The 27,136-nt window shown below is 39.5% G+C and overlaps 1 protein-coding gene and 1 long non-coding RNA gene across 6 annotated transcripts in view; one reads left to right on the forward strand and one right to left on the reverse strand.

The window, feature by feature from the left end:
• The first annotated feature begins 8,803 nt into the window (after window positions 1-8,803).
• Window positions 8,804-13,856, forward strand: LOC146354838 (uncharacterized). 2 transcript variants are annotated; one of them, XR_014788518.1, is made up of 3 exons: window positions 8,804-9,357; window positions 9,597-9,651; window positions 12,700-13,856. It is a non-coding gene; the product is annotated as an uncharacterized LOC146354838 (long non-coding RNA). The 2 variants fall into 2 exon arrangements; XR_014788519.1 differs by lacking the exon at window positions 12,700-13,856 and adding an exon at window positions 10,977-11,437.
• Window positions 13,857-13,955: 99 nt separating this feature from the next.
• Window positions 13,956-27,136, reverse strand: part of IQSEC1 (IQ motif and Sec7 domain ArfGEF 1) — a 576,206-nt gene continuing 563,025 nt past the window's right edge. For all 4 annotated transcript variants that reach the window (XM_084839949.1, XM_084839948.1, XM_084839950.1 and 1 more), the window contains 4 exons: window positions 26,422-26,583; window positions 25,393-25,569; window positions 16,163-16,212; window positions 13,956-14,857 (listed from right to left, as the gene is read on the reverse strand). In XM_084839949.1, coding sequence (XP_084696075.1) covers window positions 14,273-14,857; window positions 16,163-16,212; window positions 25,393-25,569; window positions 26,422-26,583 — 974 coding nt within the window. In that variant the 3' untranslated portion in view covers window positions 13,956-14,272. The remainder of the gene's footprint in view (window positions 14,858-16,162; window positions 16,213-25,392; window positions 25,570-26,421; window positions 26,584-27,136) is intronic.

Genomic DNA, 27,136 nt, shown 5'->3' on the forward strand with positions numbered 1-27,136 from the left:
GCCAGCTTGGCCACGTGTTGCAAAACGGGAAAGTGAATTTCCAGGGGAGACCAGCTTCTTTTCTCATTGCCACTGTTTGAATGTTACTGCCATTTTTCAAATGCTGCTGCTAAGAAAACGCTGCCTTCAGCTCCCCGGGGTGCTTCCAAGCATCGCCTGTCAAAAGAGCTTCCGCAGCTCTTCTGTCTTTCCCTCCTGAACGGATTTTTAGGATGCTTCTAGATGAGCTTTGATTGTGCGGCCACCCTGCCTCATTTAGTGTTGCTGCCCTCCGTGGTTTCCCAACACTTCTTTTACCGTTTTTGATTACCAATGAGGGCAATGCTGTGGCTCCTCGGTAGCGTCCGGGGGGCCAGAGGATACTTTGGATTCCCAGATCCAGACCACGCTGGCTGCCTCAGAGACGGGGTAAAAGGGACGTTCTGGTGGAAGGGGAGGGACAGGAGAGGCGGGGTACGAGCTGTCCTGAGGCCTCTGCAGCCTCCCCCCCCCCCTCCAAAACGCCCCCGATAGACAGGCAAAGAAGTCCATCTGGCGAAAACGCCGAACAGGAGAAGCGGAGAGGCAATGATTGCCTCTTCTGCTCCTCCTCCTCTGCACTGGATGTTCGTAAGCCTCTGAGTTTGGAGGCTTACCAGCATCGAGGGCATAAACGACAGTTTACGCCTGAAATCTGATAAGGACCCTTTGCGGTAAGGAAAAAAAGGCAGTGGGAAAACACGGGAGGATTGCAAGTTGAAGGCGTCTTCGTAGGGAGAGCGAGTGTAGTGTAGTGGTGAGAGTGATGGACTGGGAGCCAGGAGATCTGGATTCTAGTCCCCACTTGTCCATGGAAGCCCACTGGGTGACTTTGGGCCAGTCACAGACTTTCAGCCCAGCCTACCTCACAGGGTTGTTGTGAGGATAAAACGGAGAGGAGGAGGATAATGTAAGCCGCCTTAAGGTTCCTTGCAAGAGGGAAAAAAGGTGGGCTATAAATGCAATAAATAATGGACCCCAGCCACCCCACCCCCACATAAAATTCCAAGAACAAGGCAGGATGGCTGCACAAAAGCCTCATCTGGAAGCACCCATTGTGCAGTTATTCCATCATTTCCTCCTTAGTGGATTTTTTGTGGTAAGAAAAAAGACAAGCAGTGATGGAAAAATACGGGAGGGTTACAAATGGAAGAAGATGAGCCTTTCGACACAAGGCATTTGTTGTGCGCTCGTGATTCCTTACTCATGGCACTTTGTGGGTGCTTTTCATGATGTCATCCTCCAAGACCTCCTGTTTTGGCAACCATTTTAGCAGGAGTTTTTCTATGGAGGAAAATCTGGTCTATCTGTGAATGGCAGCATGAAACCCTAGGATATTTGTGCAATTCCACTCTACCACAGCACCACCTAGTGGTTGTGTAATGGAACATAAAGAAAGGCAGAGAAAGAAAAACCCCAGGAAAAAATGTGCAAGGGAGCTGACCTTAATCCCACAAAGACTCCGGAAGCAGAAGCTTCAGTAAAGTGGCAGGTTAAAAGCCTCATATAGAAAAGCTCCACACCCTCTGGACCATCTTTGAATAAGGCAGGGTGATTGCACAATAAAAGGCTCATTTGGAAGCACCCACAGTGTACCTCTATGAAGTCCATTTTTTCATTTGTGCTGAGGAATTTTCACAGCTGGTCTTTAATACATTTTTGCATTTTCCACATCTGCACTTTGGCTGGGACCCAAAGAATCATGCCACTAATTCTGCCCAAGAGGATGTTGGGCTTCTGTTTCTCAAATGGTAGACCCCACATGCCACATAACAAACCACTTATAAGAATATGGGGACTTTTGAAAGCTGATTGCAATATGATATGGGAGTATGCTTTTCTTTTGGCGGGGGGAGTAAAAAAATTCCACCGGGCATCTGCCTAGTGACAGGTACATTTGTTGCTGCCTTCTAGCAGAGTTGTGGGGAGGCGAGAGTATGTATGTAGGACTGCCCCAGGTCCCATGAAGACAGCAGTGGTGGAAATACCAGAGAACTGGGAAGATGTTCCTAGCATTTCTCTTAGCCCCTTAATTAAATAGAGATCATATCTTGTAAACTGCCTTTGGTACTATTAAGTCAAAACACAGAGTATAACTCTTTAAAATAAATGTATTTAAAATAAACGAAGTAGCTTTTTAGATCCTAGCCACTGATTAAAAGTAACACTCCGTTTTCAAAAGTCTCTTTCCCACAGTTTATATTCTACAGCTACTTTTTCTTAATGTTGTACATTTTGTTGGGCTTCAGCTTCCAGAAACAAATTCCAATAATAGGAATAATAATAAGTCCACAAGGCCACAATTTATTATGCCTTCATTAGGATAGGTGTTGCTTGCACCAGTTGTGCTAGTTCCAGTAGCAGTTGTGCAGCCGCTATCGGGACAATGCCAACTCTTGTCATTCAAAATTTCATGTATCTCACTGTTAACAAGTCCAGTTTCAAGTTCTAGTAAATGGCAAAGGCCTCTACTGTGCTTTGTTCTTCTATGTGAGAAAAGTGCACTTTAAAATTCTGAATGAGAAGCCATTTGTCATGTCATTGGTAGCTTTACTAATGTGTAGTCAACGAATATTACTTTTCTTATACATTTTCCCCAGACATAATACCCTCCCTATCAAAAATTCATCGCTAGCAACTTGAAATCACTTTGCCAACCATCCAGTCTGTTTCTGCCAGCAGTCGTTTGCATCTCTGTCGGTATATAGTATCCAATCTTATTACGTTCCTTTTATGACTAAGGCTGCAGTCCCATGCAGATAATAGATAGGCATGCTTACTCTTCCTCATTTAAAAGGGGCCCAGAGGAACCTCAGTTCATAGGATCAGGCTGCATATTTCTGGCCATTTAGGACTTTCTTCCATTGGAATTTTTCCTATCAAATCTTCTCTGAACTTTCTAATGTATTTATACTTGTCTCCCCACCTCTCCCCGACCTCCACTGCCCCTCTCTCTCTCTCTCTCTCTCACACACACACACACACGCACACACACACACACACAGACAGATATTTCTTCTATGTTTTATAACACCACTTCTCTATTTTACCTAATAGGCTCAAGCTTTAAAAATGTATGATCGTGGAATTACCATGCTGCTGATAACAAGCAGAATGAGAAATACCAAATAAATTAGTAAGCCAGAGATAACCTAAAATAATTCCATTTTTCTGCACGAACCTATATGCTGAAGGTTATAGAGCTTGAATCCAGAATCTTGTAATTGATCATATATGACATATATGATAAATTACAAGATTTTGGATTGAAGCTGCACATTACCTGTGAAGAGTAAGTCTAAATCACACTGTCTTTAGTATTCAAATACCATTGTGAACTTATTTCCACAATGCTGGAGGAAGTAATTTCTTAGTTACCCCTATCAAAATACACAGCATTGTCTGCCTCTCTTCAATAGTTCTGTGTAACTTGGAAATCATGCATATGCTCACAGAATGCTTATGTGATGAAGAATATATACATAGGTTTTGCAAAAGACTATTAGAGCACAATCTTATAGCCGCTAGTCAGTGGCTAGATAGCCATAGCATAGGTTGGTTCCTGGGAACCAACCTTGGAGCCTGCGCTCATAGGCAGCGCAGATTGGCCCCACGTTCCGCATTTGTAAGAGCAGTGCGGAGCAGCGAAAACGAGGCATTCCTGGGGGCGGGGCGGGGAAGTCGGAAATCCAGTACGACACATCCTATGTATCGTCCAGCTGCCGCGTCTCACATTTCAAGGTCCCACAGGTAGACAGCTGAAATTGGCTGTCTAGCTGTGAAAGCAGGGCTGGGGCAGCAAGCAGGAGATCTGCTCCTCACCAGTCCTCCCACCCTGCACTGGATAGGTGGTTGCCCCTGGGGTTGGAGGCGACCATCGATCTTGATAGGATTGCTCCTTCTGTCACTAATTCATTCAGTCTGCAATCTCCATTTTGAGACTGGGTCTAATCCCCAGATCACATGCCCACAACATCTGACCTAATTTTTGGACTTTTCTATTCTCCCCCATTTACTGTGTTTTTTGTACCATCTTGCCTGATGAAGAGTTCTCAGAAGGTTGCACAGTCTTTTCTGGAATTTTGATTGCTTTGAATAAAGGTATTGCCCAACTATGGATTTTTTTTTTTTAATCATGGACCAGTGTGTCTATCTAGTTTTAAATTTCTGAATGTGTACCTTTATCCAGTCTGTGTGTACAATTCACCTATATACATGACTGGGGACCTTCCTGTCCTGAATCTACATGCAGCCATCCATCAAGCTACAGCAGAGGGAGAAATGGGACTCAGTTGCAGCTTGATGGACTACTCCACTAGCTCTGCTGAGAGACGGGCTCCGTTTGGCTCCTTCCTCTTCAGCTGTCATCTGGCTGCAGCAGGAGGAGAGATGGGAAGCAGGGTTACCCCACTGGCTCTGCTGAGATTCCATTCAAGTTGGTCATTATAGGAACTATTTTACTTCAGGAATTGGTGCTCATTTCCCTCTTCCCTTCCTATCCCTTTTTCTTTTGTGTCATACCTTTTAGAGAGTGATCTGGCCCCTACAGATTTTGTTGGACTGCAACTCCCATCAGCCCCAGCCAACATAGCCAGTGGTGAAGTACCATGAGAATTGCATTCCAACAATATTTGGAGGGCCACAAGTTGCTCGCCCCTGGTCTACACCCTTCTTAAATTTGTCTACATCCACCTTAAAGTGCAGCATCCAGAACTGGACATAGCACAACACAGGACTGTATACATAATCATCTTGCAAAACCTAGCATTTTGCCAGTTTAGCTTAAATGTACACATCACAGTGAATATCGACATACATTGGCTATTTTATCATGGCAGGGACGGACTGTAATCCATTTTTGAAAACAGTTTTAAAGATTTAACAATCCTTTCTTAATTACATCACCTCGATTCTCTTGAAAGAAAAAGTGTGTGTGTGTATCCAGAACTCTCTATAAAAAACAAAAACCCTTCACATTGGCTGAGAAGGAGAAAAGGGAACAATTTGAAAAGAATATTTGCAGAAACACATAATTGAAAAGAAAGGTAGGTAGGAGTGAAGGCTGAAATTAATATTTACCTCCTGTGGACATTACACAACTTGGAAAAAATACAAGCCTATTCGCAGGAAAAGGAAATGAAATAATTTCACTGCAGTTTGTGAAGATATTGATGTAATTATAAACACCCTAATATTTTCCAGATGAACAGCCAATGAGTCTATATTAAGTCATTTCATTAAATGTTCAAAGCTTCAAGGATTATGACTTATCCCCTTAGGTATAAAAAGGGCCCTGAAAATGTACAGAACGCTAAGCTTTTTTTCCGTAAGGTAATGAGCTCTTGTTACTATAAGCTGAATAAAATAGTTGAAATGATGCAATTACCATGGTGCCACAGACAAAAAGGGCTTAACACAGCCTCTGTAGGGCTGGAGTCCTTATTTTCAGCCGTTCATCTAAGGTGCAATAAAACCCTTTTGACATTTAATGTGAGAATCATTCAGAGGCTCCCTTTGAAAATGGAGTCACAACACAGGCTGAAACAAAAATTTTCAGTCAAACCATCACTCCTGTTCATGAGCCATTCAGGTTACTCTCCGTACCTTTTAAATTCTTTTTCCCCTCAAGGCTACCGCCAAACTTGGTGATCTGCTTCCTACTTCTCTCCAACAGAAGTGTTGTATAGCACATATTCAGCAGAAATGCCTGTGTAATGTGGGGGATCTTGCCAATATGGGTCCAGTGTCTATGCCCATGCTTGAAAGGAGTCAGAGTGGGAGCAAAACAGTGGTATTTACATGAGTAAACCCACAGCATTTTGAATGAAGCTCCAAAAATATGGCAAGTTTATTGACTGCTTGGGGTCAGCAACAAAAAAGGAGGCTTGATGACTAGATTTATTTAAGACATTCAGAACTGACAACTATTTTTCTTGGGAGCAGTATTCATTTCCTGTCAAGATAGCAGGAGTTTGAGGCATGCTGAGTCTGACAGTCATTCCCTTTACATACACAACAATTTATTTATTACAGTCGAGGCTCCCCAGGCAGTTCACAACAATTAAAACCATAAAATACAACATGATGAAACTTAATAAAAACATTAAAAGCTTAAAAGTAGCATGTAAAACCAAAGTAAAACCCAACAGCAATTATAGCCCAGAGAAAGCCATATGTTCTTATCAATACCACAAGATGTGGTGATGGCCACCAATTTGGATGGCTTTAAAAGGCGGTTAGGCAAATTCCTGGAGAAGAAGGCTATCAATGGCTACTAGTCCTGATGGCTACATGCTACCTCCAGTATTGGAGGCAGTATGCCTAGGTACACCAGTTGCTGAGGAACAGGGGCGAGAGGGTGCTGTTGCATTCATGTCCTGCTTGTGGGTTTCCCATAGGCAGCTGGTTGGCCAGTGTGTGAACAGAATGCTGGATTAGATGGGCCCTTAGTCTGATGCAGCATGTCTCTTCCTAGCTTTTACAACCAGCATACTCTTCCACTGGCTATCAACCATTTACAGGGACCCCTCCAAAGCAGTAGCCTATGGAGAAAGGTTTATGTGCCCGTTTTTTGCTGCACCAGGGACCTCCTGGGCAGAAGGGCTAGGGAAACTTTGGCAAAACTGCTGGCTATGCCACAGCCATAAATTTGTGTAAACAGGTGGTTCATAGAATCATAGAACAGTAGGGTTGGAAGGGGCCTATAAGACCATCGAGTCCAACCCCCTGCTCAACATAGGAATCTAAGTCAAAGCATCCCTGACAGATGGCTGTCCAGCTTCATCTTGAATGCCTCCAGTGTGGGAGAGCCCACCACCTGCCTAGGAAATTGGTCCATTGTTGTACTGCTCTAACAATCAGGAAGTTTTTCCTGATGTTCAGCCAGAATCTGGCTTCCTGTAACTTGAGCCCATGATTCTGTGTCCTGCACTCTGGGGTGATTGAGAAGAGATCCTGGCCTTCCTCTCTGCAACAACCTTTCAAGTACTTGAAGAGCGCTATCCTATCTCCCCTCAGTCTTCTTGTCTCAAGGCTAAACATGCCCAGTCTTTGCGTCTCTCTTCATAGGGCTTTGTTTCCAGTCCCCTGATCATCTTTGCTGCCCTGCTCTGCACCCTCTCTAGTTTGTCTGTATCCTTCTTAAAGTGTGGAGCCCAGAACTGGACACAGTACTCCAGATGAGGCCTAACCAGTGCTGAGTAGAGGGGAACTAGTACTTCAAGATGTAACTTTACAACTAGTACTTCAAGATGTAACTTTGTGTTTACTTTTGGAAACACAGGTATAACACTGGTGCACTCCTGGCAAACATGTTTGCCACATAAAATGTAAAGCCACCCTTGAGAATCAGTTAGGGCAGCTCTGAAAGTGAGTTGTATTTCATAAGCAAAACGTTATTTACTGGAAGTCAACTTACCCATATTTTCAGTGGGTTAAATCAAACATTACCCTTTCTTCATGTAGACCTGCTAAAATGAAAGGGACTTGTTATTCACGACTAATTTAAGTCCCATTCATTTCAAGAGGTCTACTGTTAAGTAGGACTAATGTTGGATTTAATCCAGTTTCTTCAGTCCATGCTAAAAATGGCTAAATGTATAGGCCTATTGAGAAATACCACATAAATGTGTGTGTGTGTGGGGGGGGAGTTTGCATTTTCTGTGAAGATGCACTAATATATTGATATGGACAATTTGTTTTTCTGTATGAGTTTTTATGAAGTGGACGGTACTTGCAATATATTGTGTAATTGTCTAATTCAGATTGATGCCCTGGAAGTATTGCTCAGATTGTTGCGTAGGTGGCTTAAGAATCTTTTAAATAAATACCCACAAAAAGCCCAAGAATACATAATTTCCACTTCTAAACAAGACCTACATCTTACTTGATACAACTTACTTGACCTACATTTACTTTCCAAGCCTCAATTAATTTGAGTCAGTGATTTATTCTTTTATTACAGCTATGAAAGATGAACGTAAGAGTGATTATTTTTCTTTGCCATTCCCTTACAATTTAAGCTCATGCTCATTAGGAAACTGCATGCTGTTAGCACAATAACAAAACTGGTTTGAGTCTGGCATGTTGGATTCTGATCCTCAATGTGAGATATGTTTAGGTTGCTTGTTAACGCAAGGCAGAAAAAGCAACTTGGAAAAATAATGAGGAATCAATACAGCTAATTCTCAAATACTGCCAGTACAGCAAGTTTATAGGATACAAGATCTTTGTACATATGGAGAAATGGAGAACAATTGTCTTAAATCCCAGAAACACAGGGAGGCTAAGGCCTTACCCTTCAGTTGTTTATGCCAGCCTTCCCCAATCTGTGCCCTCTAGATGTTTTGTACTACAACTCCCAGAATTCATAACTATTAGCCATGTTGGTTTGAGCGGGTGGGAGTTTAAGTCCAAAACATCTGGAGGGCACCAGGTTGAGGAAGGGTGGTTTATGCTATTAATACACAGAGAATTTATATATCCAATTCTTTGGAACTACTGATTTTTTTTTAAAGTGATATACAAGTTTTACCATTAAAACAACTTTTATGTCATCCTACTTAAATTTTCTGTTTTTATGAGCATGACATTGTGAACAGATAGTAAAAATACTGAACCCATTTTTTGTTTGACACACATATCCCCCCCATGATCCATCTAGTCCACCCCTTATGGTACACCCCCCCCTTATGGTCCATCTTGGGATTAAAGCAGCATATAGTCAGTTATAGTGGCTAGAGAGTTGGACTGGGAGTCAGGAGATCCAGGTTCTAGTCCCCACTTGGCCATGGAAGTTCACTGGGTGATTTTGGGTCAGTCACAGACTCTCAGCCCAACCCACCTCCCAACTGGCTGTTGGGAGGATAAAATGGAGAATTATGTACGCTGCCTTGGGTTCCTCAAGGAGGAAAAAAGGCGAGATATAAAAGTAATAAATAAACGCCAAAAGCTTACACTTTTGCTCCCCAAGTGCCCAAGGTAATTTGATTAGCTTTCTTGAGAAGTCAGGACATCCCTTCCTGTTGTGTCCCCTGCAATGAGATTGTTCTAGGGGACCATTTTTGTCCTCCTCAGTCTTCTGAGACAACGGACTTCTTCACACGGAGCTTTTATCCTGCTATTGAGATTGCTCACTCACAGAAGTTTGTGGGCCCTTTAGATGACGTGGTGAACCTCCAGGGCGTTTCCTGCACTAAATAACCTTTATTCCATTTTTAAATAGACCGGAGATAATGAGCCATCAAATTACCCTGCTTGTGTTCTGCTTCAGTCCCCTCTGTGAAAAAGGAAAAGCACCAAGAAGAGGAGCTAGACCAATGAAACATATGGAAGAATCAGGTAAGGGGGGGGGAGGGGGAGGGAGAAAAGGAAGCATGTGTAAAGGCAGTCCATTGTGATCCCGCATTTAAAACAGAAGCAGAAAGCCCCGTTTTAAATGCAGGATTTTAGGCTGGTGTAGAGATGCTCAAAGCCCCTTGCGAAGACAATCCCTGAAGAAAGATGTTGATGACAGCACTCTCTGCACCCGTCAGGCAGTAAGAGTTCTGATACTAATCCTTTTCCATTGCTGTTCATAGAATTGGTCTCTCTCACCGCTTTGTTCCATCCCTGGTTTGTTCCTGGCAACATTTGGTAAGGTTTTTTTTTTTTAATATAAGCCAATTTTCTTAGTTGGACCATACTTTTAAAAGCTTGTATCCTATGGGTTGTGTAAGTCCATGGAAGGTGGCTTTGGTTCTCTTCCAATCAACTGATTCTTTTGCTAGGTTTCTGTCTTCTTGCTCTGGTCATTGGAGAAGACCAGAAAATTGCATCGGTGACCTCTTCTGGATGCTCTCAAGAGCACACTATTTCTGTATAGATTGTAAAGACTCTCTGTCTTGAAGTACTTTTTTTTTTTTTTAAGAAATTTTATTAACTTTGTCTTGAATCTTAATGTATTGTTCTCCTTTTTCCTAAATAAGCAACACTAATGGTCTGTGTGTATTCCAGCAGCTTGATCATCCCACAGGCTATAAACCGAGCAGAGCACGTGGTCTATTTTATAGTTACAAGGTATTAAAGGCTAATAGAGGCACAAATAGGAACCCACAGCAAGCATCCCATAATGGTGGCAACTAACACTGCTACAGATCTCGGTTTCCCACCATCTGATATGAATCAAAAAGTGGTGGCGGCAGCAAATTGACAAGAGTGGGATACTTGGTAATTGCAAAATGCATAAGCCCTCTCTGTACTCTTCATTTCAGTCAAAGACATGGGCCATGCATTCTAAACGCTTTGTCGTTCTCTCCAGCTGAGACATGTCCATACCAAGTCTGACACCTCACCTGTGCAGAACAGGGCAGTACTGTTTGCTTCCATCTTTTGCATATGATGATTCTCCTTAAAACAACACAAAATGAGATTTCCAAGAACTAAAGTGGCATAGTAATTTTATTCATTTAGTATGAAAAATATAAGTGCTTGCAGTTTTACAAAGGATGAGAAACTGAGTGAGTTCAAAGTGATTTATTTGATATCCCACATAATCACAGTTATAGTTTTACAACGATAAGGTCTGATACTACTTACAAACAATGCATTTTAAAATGAAAGCACTCCTTCCTCCTGAACAATTACAAAATGGGTCTTGAGCTTCCCATAACAGAAGCTTCTCATGAGCATGATGTTTCTTGAAGTCTTTTAACAGTCTGCATTCAAGACCTAATTCTAACAGTTTAATACAACTCAAAGCTGGGATTAAAGTTCCTAGCAGGAGACAGGTACTGTATGCAACCTGAAAGTGACTGCAGACTTATATTAATACTAATTTACACACTATATACAATTTAGAGAATTAGCTATTCCCCCTACTTGGTCCTGTTTCCACTACCCCTTTCCTCCCTCAACACTTTATTTTATTATTGGTCATTCTTTTTTCTTTTAACTATATACACAATTACTCTTTTTTGCAGGCAAGATGTGATGATATTTTACAACGGAAACAGCAAAATACATGCTTAATTGCAAAAAACGCACAGCTTTATATGGAACAGCAAGTCAACATGTAGAGAGTCATTGTTTAAATAGCTGCTGACTGTCTTTCAGCTCATTTTAAAGTCAAGAAACAAGAGGCTTCTGCTGCATGCAGTGCTTGATGGGAAAATCATTCTACAATGTTATGCTTGAAGACTTCTTTTTAGCAATACAAGACATGTACATTATATTAGGATTACTTTGTGTGTTTTTACATTGTTGTACATTTCATTCTTAACTTAAAAGGATTAAAACAAATACATATTTGACTGTTGTCCCAGAAAAGATATTTGCAAGGTTTTAGTCTTCCCTATAATTTCTGCAGATTGTTGCTTTTATCCAGTCACACTAGTCATGGGAAGAAAGACACATGGTTCAAAAGTGCTTTGTACTGATTTTTAATCAATAAGGCAAACCTAACAAAAGCTTTCCAATAACTACCTTTTCGTTTGCTGGATGCCATACATTTTTTCTCCAACATCACATAGAATCTAGTAATGATCACTGTAATTTTTCCAATCTAGGAGAAACAGATTGTGTTCTTTGGTCTAAAAGGTATTCTGGCACCTCAGATTGCTCTGCTAAAAAGCAGTGAAGTTTTGCAATCTAATGCATGTAACAGCATATATTTATTGAAAGTACTTATAGGAAGAATGAAAGAACTTTCACAGGTATATATTGAGATGTTCATATGATTCCAATGCATTCATTGTACTTATATGTTCCATGTGCATCTGATAAGATACAAGTTGTATCTTGCTGAATGCTTATAAAGCTATAAGCTTAAATCTTTCATGAGTTCTCTAGGATAACCAAAGAGCCAGGATAAATAGATGGGCAAGACATTTAAAAATATACTTTAGGTGTGGCAAATATTCATGTGTCAAATGTTAAAACAATGTGTCTATCCAGTGCATATTCTTTGAGTTTGGGTAATGCAGAATATACAATGAGCAATACGAAGGAAAAAGTGCCCACCACCAATCTTATCTTTTCTGGAACAACTTATAAATTACAGTTAGACTCTACTATTGGTACAAAGGTCTGAAGAAAAGCCTACATATTTAAATATGTTATCACTTTACTTCAACTAATATCAACAGTAACACTGATATATTTTTCAAATATACAATATGTAGAGTTTAGCCTCAACACTATTAACATTAGATGACATGCAGACAGTTCTATTATCCCTTATAAGAACAACAAAAAATTAAACTGCAAGGAACAGAGCCTCAGGAGGCTGAGATGAGCCCTCTTGGGTGATCTGCACAATTTAGGACAGCCCGGATGACCATCAAATTTACTTTTATTACTTTCATTTCATATGAAGTTATTTATAGGAAAAACAAAACAGAGGAAAGGTATTGCACTGATAGGAAATAATAGACAAATTTAAACAACTGACTAAATTCTAGATGGTTGTTTTTGTTCAATGAAAGTTAATAAAAGTACTCAATTTTTAGCTCTGCTGGTAGTCATGGTATAATCAATCCATAATATGAAGGAAAGGGAGAGAAAAAGAACCCAAACTAGAGACATTAGGAATAACCAATATAGAAAAATAATATTCACACATCACTTCTACATTCAGAAGCAACAATCCTTTTGTGTGTATTTTACCCATCTTTCACTGGAACTTTTTTCTTCCTCTTCTTTTAGATCACATTCACAATTCTGCTGGTGCAGTTCTGCGGTTCCTTTTGTTTCGTTTCTGCCAGTTAGATGTACAGTCCTTGTGACTGAGGTGGCTCAAAATGCTGAAACTACAAAGTATGCTCCATGTATGATTTTCTTTTTTAAAGATAGGTTTAGGGATACAAAATCTCATATGGATTTGCAAATGACTCATTACAACACATAAGCAACAACAGCACAGTTGAATTTTACGAGATGTCTTGCAACTAACTGGACTATGACAGTTTAGCATAGACTCAGCCTGCTGAGTGCTGGGTAAAACTAACAAATGTGATGAGAAAGATGGTGAGAAAATCCTGCTGCCAGCACATGGCTACATGGAATTACAGTTATAAAAATCTATTCTCAATACTAAAATAAGCTTTCAAGTTTCAGATTGCTTTCATATGGAAAAAAGTCTGAACTGCAGTCTATTTTAATTGAGATAAACTGAGTAACTTATGGTAAAGAGGCAATATGGCTGAAAGTGATGGATGTTTCTTATTTTAAGGTCTGAGATGAATGTTTATGCAGTGTATACAAGTACCTTCCATTTAAATCTTCAGGTGTGTTTATTAAAACATATAAGGATATAAAAGAAATATGAATTGTGTAAGTTCACAGTTATCACAGCCTTTAAAGTGTCTAAGAATTGGAGTAACCAAAATGCAGAGATAACCTATAATAAAGGTTGTCTCATGTTGCTACTGTATAGTTACTGCATCTTAACTAGTTTGCTTACCTGAAATACCAGAGCAGTTATAATACTGATTAAGTATATTATCATGTTAATAAAATAAGGATTTGTACAAAGCAATATTTGACTACAACAGCTAAATGCTATGTTACTTGGCACATTTTGCAAGGATCGCTTAGAGATTTTTTTTCCCAAAGTCCAGAGAACTTTTAATGAGAACACTGAAATGCCTGGAATTTGTTCTAGTTTTTGGTCTACACTTTCATACACTGTTCATCTATTGTACTGCCCTTCTATCAGTAAGTGGAGTTCCTGGTAAAGTATATATTGCTAGCTTTGTGGACTGCAAAAATTTTGTTCTAAGCATAAATGTTAACTATACAGTATATATATATATGTATATGTATATATTTATATATTTATATTATATAAAGTTTACTTACGTACTTTCATCAACCATATGAGGTCTACTTTTTTTGCCCATTGACAATTAAGGAGCAAGAATGCAACACTTGGTTCTATTTCATTTTTTTCCTTTTATTTTGAGTAGATTATGTTTTCATTATGCATTAAAAATTGTCATGGGGATGAAAAAAAGGTAGCTTAACGTTTTCAGCAAGCAGCATATTTTCAAGGCTACTGGAGAAAAAGGAGGGAGAAGGTCACCACTGAGTTCAACTGTAAGACCAGCATTGATCAGGCTAATATGAATTGTTCTATTGAATCCTTAAGGCAAAGGAATCAATTAAATTGTTTCTGGCTTGGATTTAAAAAAAAAATCCAGTTTTATAGGCTGCTTCTGTTTCCTGTAAGTGCCTTTATATCTATGTCTAGAGCTACAATTACTGGCAGGGTACCGTTCTAGACTATTGTGCTGATGCCGCTGTGTTTGGACTTAGTGCTGGCTGAAGGAGGAGGGGGCACTGGTTGTCCATGGTGATGTGAAGCATGGGAAGAGTGTGCTGGATGAGGAGGGGGCAATGGAGGATGGGCAGCATGGGAATGTTGTGAGTGGGAATGTGGCATGTAAGAATGCTGGGAATGAGCTACATGCTGGGAATGTGGCACATGGTGGTACTGGTGTGGGTGCTGGATATGCTGGGGTGGGTGGTAGTGGTGGTGGTGATGATAAGGGGGTGGATTTTGCATGTGGCAGTACTGAGAATGATGGGTGTGCACTTGTGCCTGGGTCTGCCCCTCAGCTGGCCCTGTGTGGTGCATGGCAGAAGGATGCTGAGAGTGTTGCTGATGTGAAATTATGGGAGGGTGCTGAGGCTGTTGTGATGGGCCAGACGCTGGGTGGCCTTGGGAAGGCTTTCCCCTTTTACTACCAAATAATGACCCTAGTAGTGAGGAAGAATTAGGCATAGTCTGGTGAGGGCGAGATGGACACTCTCGGGTTGATGTAGCTCTTCGGCGCATATGAGGACTGCTAATGATGGACCCCTAAAAAGAAATTAATAGAAAATAAAAATTAAAAAAAATCTTAAAATATGTGTAAAAGAAAAAAATTCACAGTGACCATCATGTCTTCCTTAAAAGCCCATATGGATAAACTGCTGTATGAACTACAGGAGAAATTTCTGCCAATTTATTTCTTCAAGGTACAAGTGGGGAGCTGCTAAATATGACCCATGTATAGATATTAGTATTTTTTTTTAAAATAAGAAAAGAACTTAAAATATTAAGCATAAAAAGTAATCACTAAACAGTGACATAAAACTTTTGATTTTGTTTTAAACTATTTTTTCTTATTAAAATATTATCATTATGTGGTTTATTTCCCCCCTCAAGGACAAATATATATATATATACACAGTTACACTGAATTAAACTGAAGTAATTAGCTATTCAGTTTTCATGCAGAATTTTTCTCTAAAATTAAACCTAAAATAGCCTGTTTCTATTTTGAATTGTAGAAAAGAAGTGTTCTATTCCTAATAGACTATATTCTCTTTCAGTAGGTTTTGTGCATTAAATGCATCACCTGACCTATGGCCCAGTATTTCCTACTGTTTAGCTCTTAACAATCTATTTAATCTGTGGATGCTTTTATTTTCTTTACAGACAACTAAGGGGACACAGCAATGGTGAGGCATCATCATGTGCTATATGTAGACTGTAGTCTATCTAATTCAAACATGCACACCAACCACACACACACACACACACACACACACCTCTGCAGGCTGAATTCAAAGACATGAACAGTATATAAATGGGTTGAAGATGAATGAAATCTCATGAAATCCACATTGAATTCATCCGTCTTATTTGTTTTCTCTTCCCATGCCCTGTCTACGCAATTCCATGGTGTCATGACTGCATACATTTCACAATTTAACTAGAAAATAAGCAATGTGAATGGCTTAGCATGAAGTAAAAAATTAGGTTAAATATCAAACGGCACAAACAGTGTACTGTGTAACAAAGAACGATTGGGCCTTTAAGCAGGGACCAGACTGAAATGGTGGCAAGAGGCCACATCATATTCATTTAATCATGCTTGCAGGAACAGAAGGGGACAAGGTTAGGTGAAATTAAAAAATGGTGCTTCATCTGAAACAAGCCAGAAGTAGTGTTGTTGTTGTTGTTTTTAAAAATGCTAAAAATACAAAGTGAATAGCTTTGGCATGCATTTTATTTGAGCAGGCAGGTTGTATGTTAGAAGAAAAAGAGCAAAAATGTATATAAAATAAAAGCTTGAAATGCACATCACATCCAGCTAGACATCAGTAGCTTCCTACTTACTTCCATATTGCTGTCTAGCGATCCTGCACTGCTGCGACGCCCACGCTTGCCTGCCCAGGACATGCAATATCACAGATTAGAGACTGAGACAAGACCTGGGTGATAAATAGCTGCCTTCCTTGATGCATTGTAGGATCCACTAGGGGAATCTGGAGAGTAACTTTGCGTGATGTGACAGTAAAGGAACTGTAATAGTAGTAGAATACGCTTAAAGCGCAATCCTATGCATGTTTACTCAGAAGCAAATCCCAATGTGTTCAAGTAAGTGTATTTCGGATTGCAGCCTTAGTTTGTAATTCACATCCTACTGAAATCAATGGGGGATTTCCATTTATTGTAATGATGGATCCAGACTTAGTCATACTTTGAGTAGACCCATTGGAATCATCATCATCATCAACTTACATCCCATTGATTTCAGTGGGTCTACCTTAAGTATGACTAAGTCAACCCATGGTTGGATCCAACTCATGGTTTAGAATAGCACCTAGTAAAGCTACTAGTAAAGCTACTAGTTTCATTACATGTATATTAATGCATATAATATGCAATATTTACAGAATAACCATTAGGTTTATATTTTGAAAATTGAGAAATTATGAATTTCTCAAATAGTATTTTAAAATATTTTAAGCACGCTTGCAGTCTTAAAGGGTGGGGTGAACATTCTTTCCCTATTTCAAAGTTTTACTACTGTGAAATTCTAATTATGTGAGGTACAATAGTGGATTTCATATAGCCTTCTTTCATGATAAAGAAAACTAAACTTAATTTTATATAGAACATTTAAATGAATGGCATGTTATGGCTAGATTTTGTTTGTTAACTGTGCAGTGCTTACACATTTAGATATGTCCAGAATTGCCTAGTTTTTATTATTTTGGTCCATTTTTCATAAAGGTGGGTAGCAGTTCATATACCCAAAAAACTTATTTGGACATGAAAATGACAATACACGTGACCAAATACAGAACAAAGGACTCTGGTTTACAAAGCTGACTTCTTAGATGCACATTTTGAGAACTTATATATAATAGAAAATGAGCTTGGTATATTTGTTTAATTCTGTACTGAACTAGTATAAAGGTTTTCTGTCCTACTAACAACCAAGATGCTCCAGAATGGTCAAAATAGAATGAAGAAAATTGTTCTAGAGTAGCGGTGGGGAACCTGTGGCCCTCCCCATGTAGCTGAACTTCAACTCCCATTAGCCCCAGCCATCATAGCCACTGTCAGGAATTATGGGAGCTCTAGCCCAAAACATCTGGAGGGCCATAGGTTCCCCACACCTGCTCTAGAGTAAATGAAGTATAACTCTAACAAGAGTTTAATTATCAGACCTGTTTCTTAATGAAGACTGAGTGTACTTAATTTCATGCTATCTGGAGAAGTATAAGTAATGGTGTTGTGCTAGCACAAGCAACATCTAGTGTCATGAAGTCGTAATGCAGGGTTGCAGAAACAGGATCAGGTGGGGGGCCAAATTATCCCTACTAGGCGCTCTGTGGGCCAGATGATATTAGTGGCTCTGGCCATGCCCACTGACATCACCCCCTGTCCATTTTACCTTTCTCTATGCTGAGAGAGGCATGGAGTTCTGTACCTCTCTCAGCACAGAGAAGGGGCTCAGCCAATGCTGGGAGAAGCAGCTGCTCCCCCGCACTGGCCGAGTCCCTGGGTTTGGGCAGTGTGTGTTGCATGAAAGGACTTGGCCAGCACTAGGAAGAACAGCCAGTCCCTCCAGAGCTGGGCAAGTCCCTGGCTTCGCACTGTGTATGTTGTCCCCATGGGGACAGTGTGTGCTGCACAAAGGTACTTAGCTGTACTGGGAAGAACGGCCGCACCTCCCAGTGCTGGCTGAGTCCCCCACTGCCTGCATCTCTGCTGTTATCACCTATCTGAGACTGGAGATAATAGTAGGGATTACTCCAGGAGGCAGGGCTTGGAAGCCAAGCCTCACCCTTTGTAGGAATCCAAAGAGGCTCCATGGGTCAGATACAGATCCTCTGCATGCCAGAGTAATGAGCTGTGAAAGCAGTTGCGTAGGAAGAATAAAAGCACTGGATCTGACACTTGTGGAAGGATAAAACAGTGGTAGGTTTGTGCTAGAAGAATGACACCATTGGATACAACCTACCATTCTTCATATATGTTAAAGTTATAAAGTGTTCTTTATTTCTCTTGGAATACTCATGCATTTTCCTTAATGTCCTATCAATATGATTAGTCCCTTAAACAAAGAGCTCTATGCCAACATCTTCTTTCTATAATCCCTTCCCTACCACTTTTGTAGAGGAACTTACATTACACAAGGGTTAAACACATTTTGTGGAAGTAATGGTTTTTCTACACTATACTGAATGGTTGCTATGAAACATACAATACTGTGTTAAATATTTCATACAGCAAGAAGATTATACTTCTTAGGCTCCAAATGCAAAGCCCATTCATGAGGTGCACATACAACGCGTTTTCTTTTCCTGTACCAGTTTCCGGAAGAAGGGACATTCTGTCCGAGACCAAATATCTCTTTTGGTCACAGGGAAGCGGATAGTGTCAGAGTAAACAAGGTACTGCTGGAGTTGGTGCCAAAACCAAAGTAGCTGCCAGATGCTTCAGAATGGTCTAAATAAAATTAAGAAAATTGCTCCAGCATAAATAAATTGGGATTTGGGTGCAGGAATGTATCTTTGGGATCCATTTAGAGTCTGAATCAAATCCCTAAACTCTGAAGCAGGCCTAAAAAGAGGCATCTGTATCTACTGTGCACCTCCCAAAGTACATTTGGGCACACTGCTCTTGAGTAATAGAAGGAGTGAGGTAAGCATAGGATTCTCAGGGCTTCTAGGTCTCTTTGCACACTCTTCTAGGAGAAGGGACATTCTCTCAGTGACCAAATATATCATTTGCTCTTCAGGTGCTTGAAGGTGTTCACAATCCAGCCACATTCTTTACTTTTCCCAGTATAAATTGGGCCCTCTCTGTCATGCTCTACTTCTAGTAGTAGGGGATGACATGGATAGCCCCATTTGTACATGGAAGGACATGGGTGCCAGAACACCTTAATACCCCTGTGAATTTCCAGTGACTCACATGAAGGAGCCTAGAGGCTGATTCATAATTAATCTAACTGATTTATTATGAATCAGACTGCAAGGGGTAGAGAGGAAGGAAGGAAGGAAGGAGAATATGAGTCTACCACTAGGACTTGAGACTGTGTGTGCTTAGCAGTAGTCAACCCCGAAGCACAGGCATGATATGGAGATGAGAGCTTTTGGCACTTGCTTAAAATATTTGCTGTTTTGGCCTTTGGGAGAAAAGCGTTGCCTTCCTTCTTCAGAAGCCCTGTACGCATGGTGCACCATTACATGTGAACTGAGCCATAGAATTCATTTTTTCTTGGATAAGGAGCCCATGTTTTTGTTCTGATAAATTTGGTGGTTACAATCACCATTCCTACAAGCTAACCAATAATGTTAGATAACATGGTACGTATGCAGAGAAGATCTTTCGTTGGTGATACTGGGATAAAGAAGTATCAGCAAAAATAAAAAATGATTATTTCTAACAGTAAGACCTTCATATGATTGCTAACTAGTTCTATGCTGTAAAGAGCACTTTATATTATCCTTTTAAAAGATAATGATAAATGAATATTTTATTAATGTGAACAGTATTCATGTTTAGCTTGATGCCTTAGGTCCTCTTAGGGTAGACTTGTTCTAATTTCTACAGGGTGTGTGTGTGCACATAAATAACTATACACTTACATTTTGGAATTGAAACAGAGAAAGTAAGTTTACAGAACCAGATTATACTAGATATGCAGTACCAGAATTAAGATGATTGGTGGGGGAGGAGTGGTGAAAGGTTGGGTCTGCTAAGCTTTCCCTCTTTCTGTAACAACCATTTTCAGACTTTTCAGCTTCTTCTATCTCAATAGTAAAGATGAACACGAGGGACCCCACAACAAAATGTTGCAGCGTGGAGTGCTTCTATTCATGGTTCCAGCCACTCCATTCTATTTCCTATCCCACTATTATCATCCTCAAGTCAGCATTCCCTGCTCACTACCCTATGTATATCTTCCTCTCTTCCCCCCTCCCTCCAGTCACTCCAGTCACCACTCCAAACCAGTTTTCAGATTGTTTCACTCTCACATAGTCAGCATACTATCAAAAGTGTGTGTGTGGGGGTCCTCCCTGGCCAAGGTTTTTCCCCCCCTAAAGATTTTTTTATATTTTTACAAATTTTAAGGTTATCTCAAGCCTACTGATACTGCCCCTCTTGGGCATGGTCCTCCTGTTTTGGCTATGTAAGTGAAATTAAAGAGAACTGAATCTGAAATAGAGGGAATCATATGATTCTGCAAGGTCAAGGGGCATTTATTGTACTGGGGTCATTGCCTATTACTATCATAGGTAAAAGCCTAAAGAATAATGAGAACCAAAAAGAATTCTGAATCCTCTATGTGAACATATTTAAGAGCCAGTTAGTAATACGGATCAGAAACAAGTGGAAAAGGCTGAAAAATATTATTGTATTAACAGTACGTCAGAAGATTTTGTAACACTGATCAATATAAACCATCCCTGAGAAACTCATTAAGGGAGCTGTTGCTGATCAAATTCAGCTCCTAAAGGCCTTAGCTAGTATCTGAGTGGCCACAGGATACTTTGGATTCCCAGATCCAAAGTCAGAGACAGTGCTCTGACCTCAGACCTGACAATCCACACTCCCCCCGCTGGCATGGAAAGAACTGTGTTGGCTGCTCTTTGAGGTCAGGAACTCAACCTTGGAGGACAAGGAAAGAGGGCATTTCGGTGGGCAGGGAGAAGAAGACAGGAGAGGCCAGGATATGAGCTATCCTGAGGCCTCTCCAGCTTCCTTTGTTCCCCTCCAAAATGCCCCAGCTAGAGAGGCAAAAAAGCCCATCTAGCGAAAATGCAGAGTGGCAGGATGGGGAGAAGAAGATCACCTCTGCCATGCCTCCTGCTCTGCCCTGGATGATTGTAAGCCTCTGAATTCGGAGGTTTATGATCAACAAGAACGGAAACAATAGGATTGCACCTTAAGTGAAATTACAGGAATGTTTTCTTTCACTTGTTTCCAGTCTCTGTAGAATGCAAACAGGAAAGCAGATTGACAAGAAGTATATTTAGACACTGGTATAAGGAGAAGGAGGTTTCCGAATAAACTTCATATATTTCCATAGATTACTTTTTCTAATTCTGAGATTCTCTTCTATCTAAAGTTTACTTCATATATAAATTGGGAATACTTCATATTTCTAGAAATTATGCATAAGAAAAAAAGATTCATTGAACATTTTCTACATTGGTCTTAATGTTACCCGCAGTTTAAAAGCACTACCCCTGAACCAAAAGTATTTGTGAAACGTACCATAAGTAGATTGATTACTGTTATATTGTATCTATATCTTTTAGAGACAAATAATATTTGATTGTTATTATGCTGCCATGGAGAACCTGATATTTCCCAGGATGGCCAGAAAGATAATTTATTCTTGTTGGCTAGCAGATTTGTTAACCATAAGTCCCTGTGATTCTTATTCTCTAAATTTGCAGGTAGAAAGTGTGATGCCTAAGGTTATTATAGACAGATTTTCAAAGTACCCACAACTCTAACTCAAGTCAATATCTGTAATGTGCTGGAAAATGTCATTTCAAGTTACTAAGGAAGTTTATTGAAGGACCCAGTACCAATTACAAAGATGCACTTATCTTCCATATCTTTCTTTTGGATCTATTCATTCTCTAGCATAAAAAGAAGCAACTTATGTAAGCTGGTTGGGCTGCTGGCACACCAGTTAACCCAGTTTGGTCAAAATGAGCAAGCAGCCATAAGAGGCTAGCTAATTATTTTATTATTTTAAATAAATTCTACCTTAATATACTGTAAGAGGGCTGGGGTCAATATTTAATGGTGCAGGCCCACAAAATCTAACGTGAGTATTCAGAATAACCTAGCTTAAAAAAACCACTCTTGGATAATTTTGAAAAAACATTAAATACGCAAATTCTCTATATATGAGAACATTAAACCAGTATCTAAAAATAAGATATTGCATGTTTCTGTAATCTCAAAAATAAAAATTAGAAGTGGTATATCCACTGTTTGACTGGGAAAAATCAAGTTATAATTTTTAAAAAGTCAAGGAAACCTTTTGAAAAACATGATCCTAACAATATACACTGAAGCTACTTTATTATCGTCCTCCTGCAATCCATAGCAAAGTAATACTATAGTGCCTTTTAACTAGATGCTCAGTCTTTCTATATTTTTAAAGGTAAAATGAGGATGTTGCCATGACCAAACACTTTGCAAACTCATTGCAGTGAGGACCAGTTCAAATATAATGATTTGCGTTCTTGGAAATCTGTGTGTGGTGTGTGTATTTTCTCTATCAGGATTCCTATAGATACATACACACGGAAACCTTTCTTGTAAAATATATTATCTGCAAATTTTGCTCAGAGATGATTCCATGAATGGAATCCCTCATTGTCACCACCACCATCTATCGTTTCCAAAGTATTTGTCTTCATATAACGCATTTTACCTCTCTGACTTGAAATTGCATGTATGAAACTTTTGGAACCTTTTTATTTGTTTGAACATATAAATTATGTTTGAACATCATTCCAAAAACTATGTCAGGACTGGCTCTGATTCTACTTGCATTTTGGAAACAGCTAACATAAGCAATGACTGAGAAGGACTACCTGTGTTGTACTAACCAATACCCAATTTCATGTGTGTGTTTTAAATTAATTGCACTGCACAAGTCCAAACAGAAACTCTCCATAATAAGCTGATAAAATATTAAAATTAAGTTTAGCTGGGTTTAACAATTCATTGCTTAAACCCTTCAGCCTGACACCTATATTCAACTATGGAAAATAACTGTAAGTGATGAGTATGCCCACAGAAGGTCAATGTTGTTGACATATGAAATGTTTCATGGTTATGAAGAATTCACCTTGTTTATTGTAAAGAATCCCCAAATGCATTTATCTTCATGATAATGTACAAAATAAGGGAATGCAGAGCTCCTAGTAGGATGAAAAGTATTAACTGGGAATTATGTCAATTTGTAAGTATATTAGTGAAACTAATTTCTAAAAATGAATGTTGCCATTCTCAATGAAAAACAAAAAAGTGAAACCATTCTTACATGAAACTAAATGATAATGACTGAGGCCTCATCCAACGCCTACTCAGGAACACATTTTTAATAAAACCCTAAAAAGCGTTAATTCAGTGAATCTTTACAAAGGTGTTGTCCGATACAATGAAGTATCCAATTTAAAGTGGTCACTGAATTGTCCCCAAGTCTTTTAAGGTAGAACAGATGGATAAAGAACTATGGGTAAAGAGAAGATAAATCTGTTTTGTTAAAATAAAGGTGCATATATCTGTATGTGTATATTTTAATGCACAAATAGACACGTGCATATAATTACACAGGTCCTGTTCGGATGTCACAGCAGCATATGGCAGCAAATTGTGGGTTAATTAACCCATAAACTGCGGAGATGCGTGTCACACCCAAGTTACTTCCTGTTTGCATTAACTACCCTCAAATGTTGCCTTTGGGGGTTGTTAATGCAAACAGGCTTAGGTCCTCACAATCAATGGGTTAATTATCCCATGGCTTGCCACTGTACACCACTGTGACATTCTAACAGGGTCACATTCTGCATATTTAGATTTACAAATAGCATATTGATGGCAGCATAGTTAAAGCTTCCCCTTCCCTGCTACATTAAATCCCAAACTAGTGCTATTGTGAACACAAGATATTTAAAGAGAGAGCTACACTTCATTTTATACAGATGTCAAAATAATAAAAAGGATTAAAGGGACACAAAATTTTAAAATAATTTATTTGCTACGGGTATAACTCAGCATGGTGAGTATGGTGTTAACAGGCAGAGCAATACTACTAGCAATAGCAGAAACCAATAATGTGTCTAATATACTGCACACATGGCTGAAATGTACTGCTTGACATTTAAAATACACCAGGACATTAGTTTCCAATCATAATAGTAAAGGCTTTTACCTCTGCACACAGATGTGAAATGTAGTGCTTGAACATTAAAACGCATACATTCCAAAAACAGGTACAGAGCATCTATATTTCCCAATATATGTTTAACTTCTATCACCATCCAGATCAGTTCAAATTTAAGGCCCCAAAGCAGTGGTGAAATTACTACTTTGCTGGAATGGTTTCTTCCATTATGCTGGCAACAGTAGTGTACTAAATACGTAAGCCACAGTTTCAGCAAGATCTAGAGTCTATGTTGAGAGCAATAAAGTAGCATCAGTCACACAGCTATGTCTGATTTATGTGTTTTTAGATAGAATTTAGCAGGGCTTCACTCAATTTCATTCATCAATATACTACATGGATACACATAAGCACAAAATGCACAAGAAGTGGCCAAATACATAATGATTTGGGTGTTTTTTTTTCTGATGACGTTAATATAGGGAAGAAGCAAAGGAAAAAAGGAAGCAAAACTAAACAGATTACTCCTAGTATTATCCTAGCATTAAAAAGGTAAAGGTGTCCCCAACCAGTCGTGTCCGACTCTAGGGTGCGGTGCTCATCCCCGTTTCTAAGCCGAAGAGCCAGCGCTGTCCGAAGACGCTTCCGTGGTCATGAGGCCAGCATGACTGAACACCGAGGTGCACGGAATGCTGTTACCTTTCCCGCCGAGGCGGTACCTATTTATCTACTTGCAATTTCTTGCTTTCGAACTGCTAGGTTGGCAGAAGCTGGGACTGAAGACGGGAGCTCACTCCGTCACGCAGCACTCGGGTCTCGAACTGCTGTCCTGCCGACCTTCCAGTCTGCAGTTCAGTGTCTTAACCACTAAGCCACTGCGGCCCCATTATCCTAGCATTAGTTAACCATTATTTTTAAATATAAACTTACAATTTTCCTCTGTCTTCTTTCTCCTTTAAAAGTATATATAGAAAGCTATAACAGTTTAATGTTTTCAAATAGAATGTTTGAATATAGCAAATGGGAAAAATAGAAACCCCCACGCTACTAAAAATAAGAAATTCACACATTTAACTTTCCCAGGTTGCGTTTTTAGATTTTCATATTTACAAATGCATTCTTTTAACATGCACACATGTAAAGCTTCATTGTATATTTTCATCTAACGAAGATGGAATGTGAAGCTTACCTGCTTCAGAGAGGTCTCTAAGAGAGCTGCTGAGGGCACTCCTTTTAAGCCCCTCCCCAGTGGCATAACTGTCATCAAGGCAGGCTCGGTTCAGTGTCCCATTCCCGGATTCTTTTTTCAGGCTAGAGCACTGAGACATGCTTGGCCGTACCACACCTTTCTGCTTTTCTAGTTCAGCTGAAAAAAAAGGCAAAAGCCAGTTACATGCTGAGTCATATCATTTATATTATTTAGGGCTTCTCACACTCTACTGGCTCTTTCAACCTGTAGAATTCTTTCAGTTTGTAGAATTGTTTCAGCTTCGTCGCTCATAATTTTAACATCACCAAATGGAACGCTTTTATAAATTGGCACATGAACAAATGAAGAATACTATGTTTGCAAAAAGGTGCAGCAATCGAGCAGCTGCGTCACACATGCAAGGATTCTGATGAACAGAGAGCTCTGTGTAAGCTGGGGAATCCCAATTAATTTCAATTCTGAGGGTATTCCACATACTCCAAAGTTTCTCTCTTCCCTTCTCCAGCATCAGAAATGTACAGAAAGTGTACCGCATGCCAGATATATAGTACACTCTGGCATCCAGAAGCCAAAAAGATCTGAAAGTAGCATTGAGCAAAATGTTACTACTGGATCTTCCCTGCCTTTATTTACCTAGGAGCCACTGAACCTTGGAATTTTGCATAAACAATCACATCATGACATAGTATCAATGTCAAGTTTTCTGCCAAACGAGAGATGACAGTACCACATAACCACATAGTTACAGCAAGTTACAGGGCTTAAAAGATCCCACAGACTGAAATGTGTGCCCTTGAACCAACATAATCCTCTAGAGCAAAATGCAGTATATAAATGTAATATAAATTCTTGTTTTAAGAACTTTTTCTGAAATTTCACCATTCAAACCACACTTCTTGACTTTTTAAATTTAACTTTTTAAAGAAATCCCTTTTATACATATGCCAAAATGTATTTACCTAAAGTAATTAATTTTTAATGCTCTACTATATGTACCTTTGTACTTACACTCTATTCTGTGCTTTTCCATTTCTTGTACCTCTGCAATAGACTCCCTCAGGTCATCTGTAAATTTCTTTCTGTCCTGGGGATTTGGTGCATTAAAATTTATCAGAACTTTTATATCTGCTCCTGGAACAGCTGATGTGAGCCGTATGCCATTTGGATAATCTAGGATGTAGTAAAAGGGGAATATACATCAGAGTTTTCTCCCCTCTACTTGCATCTTGAACTATGAAAATGATACATCTCAGTAAGTCAAGGATTTCCATTTCCATTCCCAACCCTCAAGTGAACATAAGACCTTACTGAACATTCATTCAGAGATGATCACAAAATTAAACCTTAAATTTCTACTAACACTAAGGCTGTGTAGGCATTAAACAATTGGCAAAGCAGGGCGGGGTGTGTGTGTGTGTGTGCATGGTTGGGATGAACCTTTGGCCTTTCCAGTGGCATACCTCTAGGCAGCTGGTGGCTGTCATGTTTTTCCCTTTAGAAATCCATTTAACTACACACACACACACGCTTAGAATATTTCCTAACTCCAACAGCATGTATATTTCTAATGTTACCAACCAATAAGTCTTCCACTAAAGCAGATTTGATAATTCTATATGCCAAAAACTATTTTATAACTTGGGAGTAATGAATATTATTGCCAAGACATTTAATTAAAACCCAGTGTCAGTGAAGGAGGAAATGGGTTTTACAAATCAGATTG

The sequence above is a fragment of the Heloderma suspectum genome, chromosome 2 (assembly GCF_057233095.1).
Source record: "Heloderma suspectum isolate Gila_16-S chromosome 2, 16-S_ref, whole genome shotgun sequence".
Classification (NCBI taxonomy): domain Eukaryota; kingdom Metazoa; phylum Chordata; class Lepidosauria; order Squamata; family Helodermatidae; genus Heloderma; species Heloderma suspectum.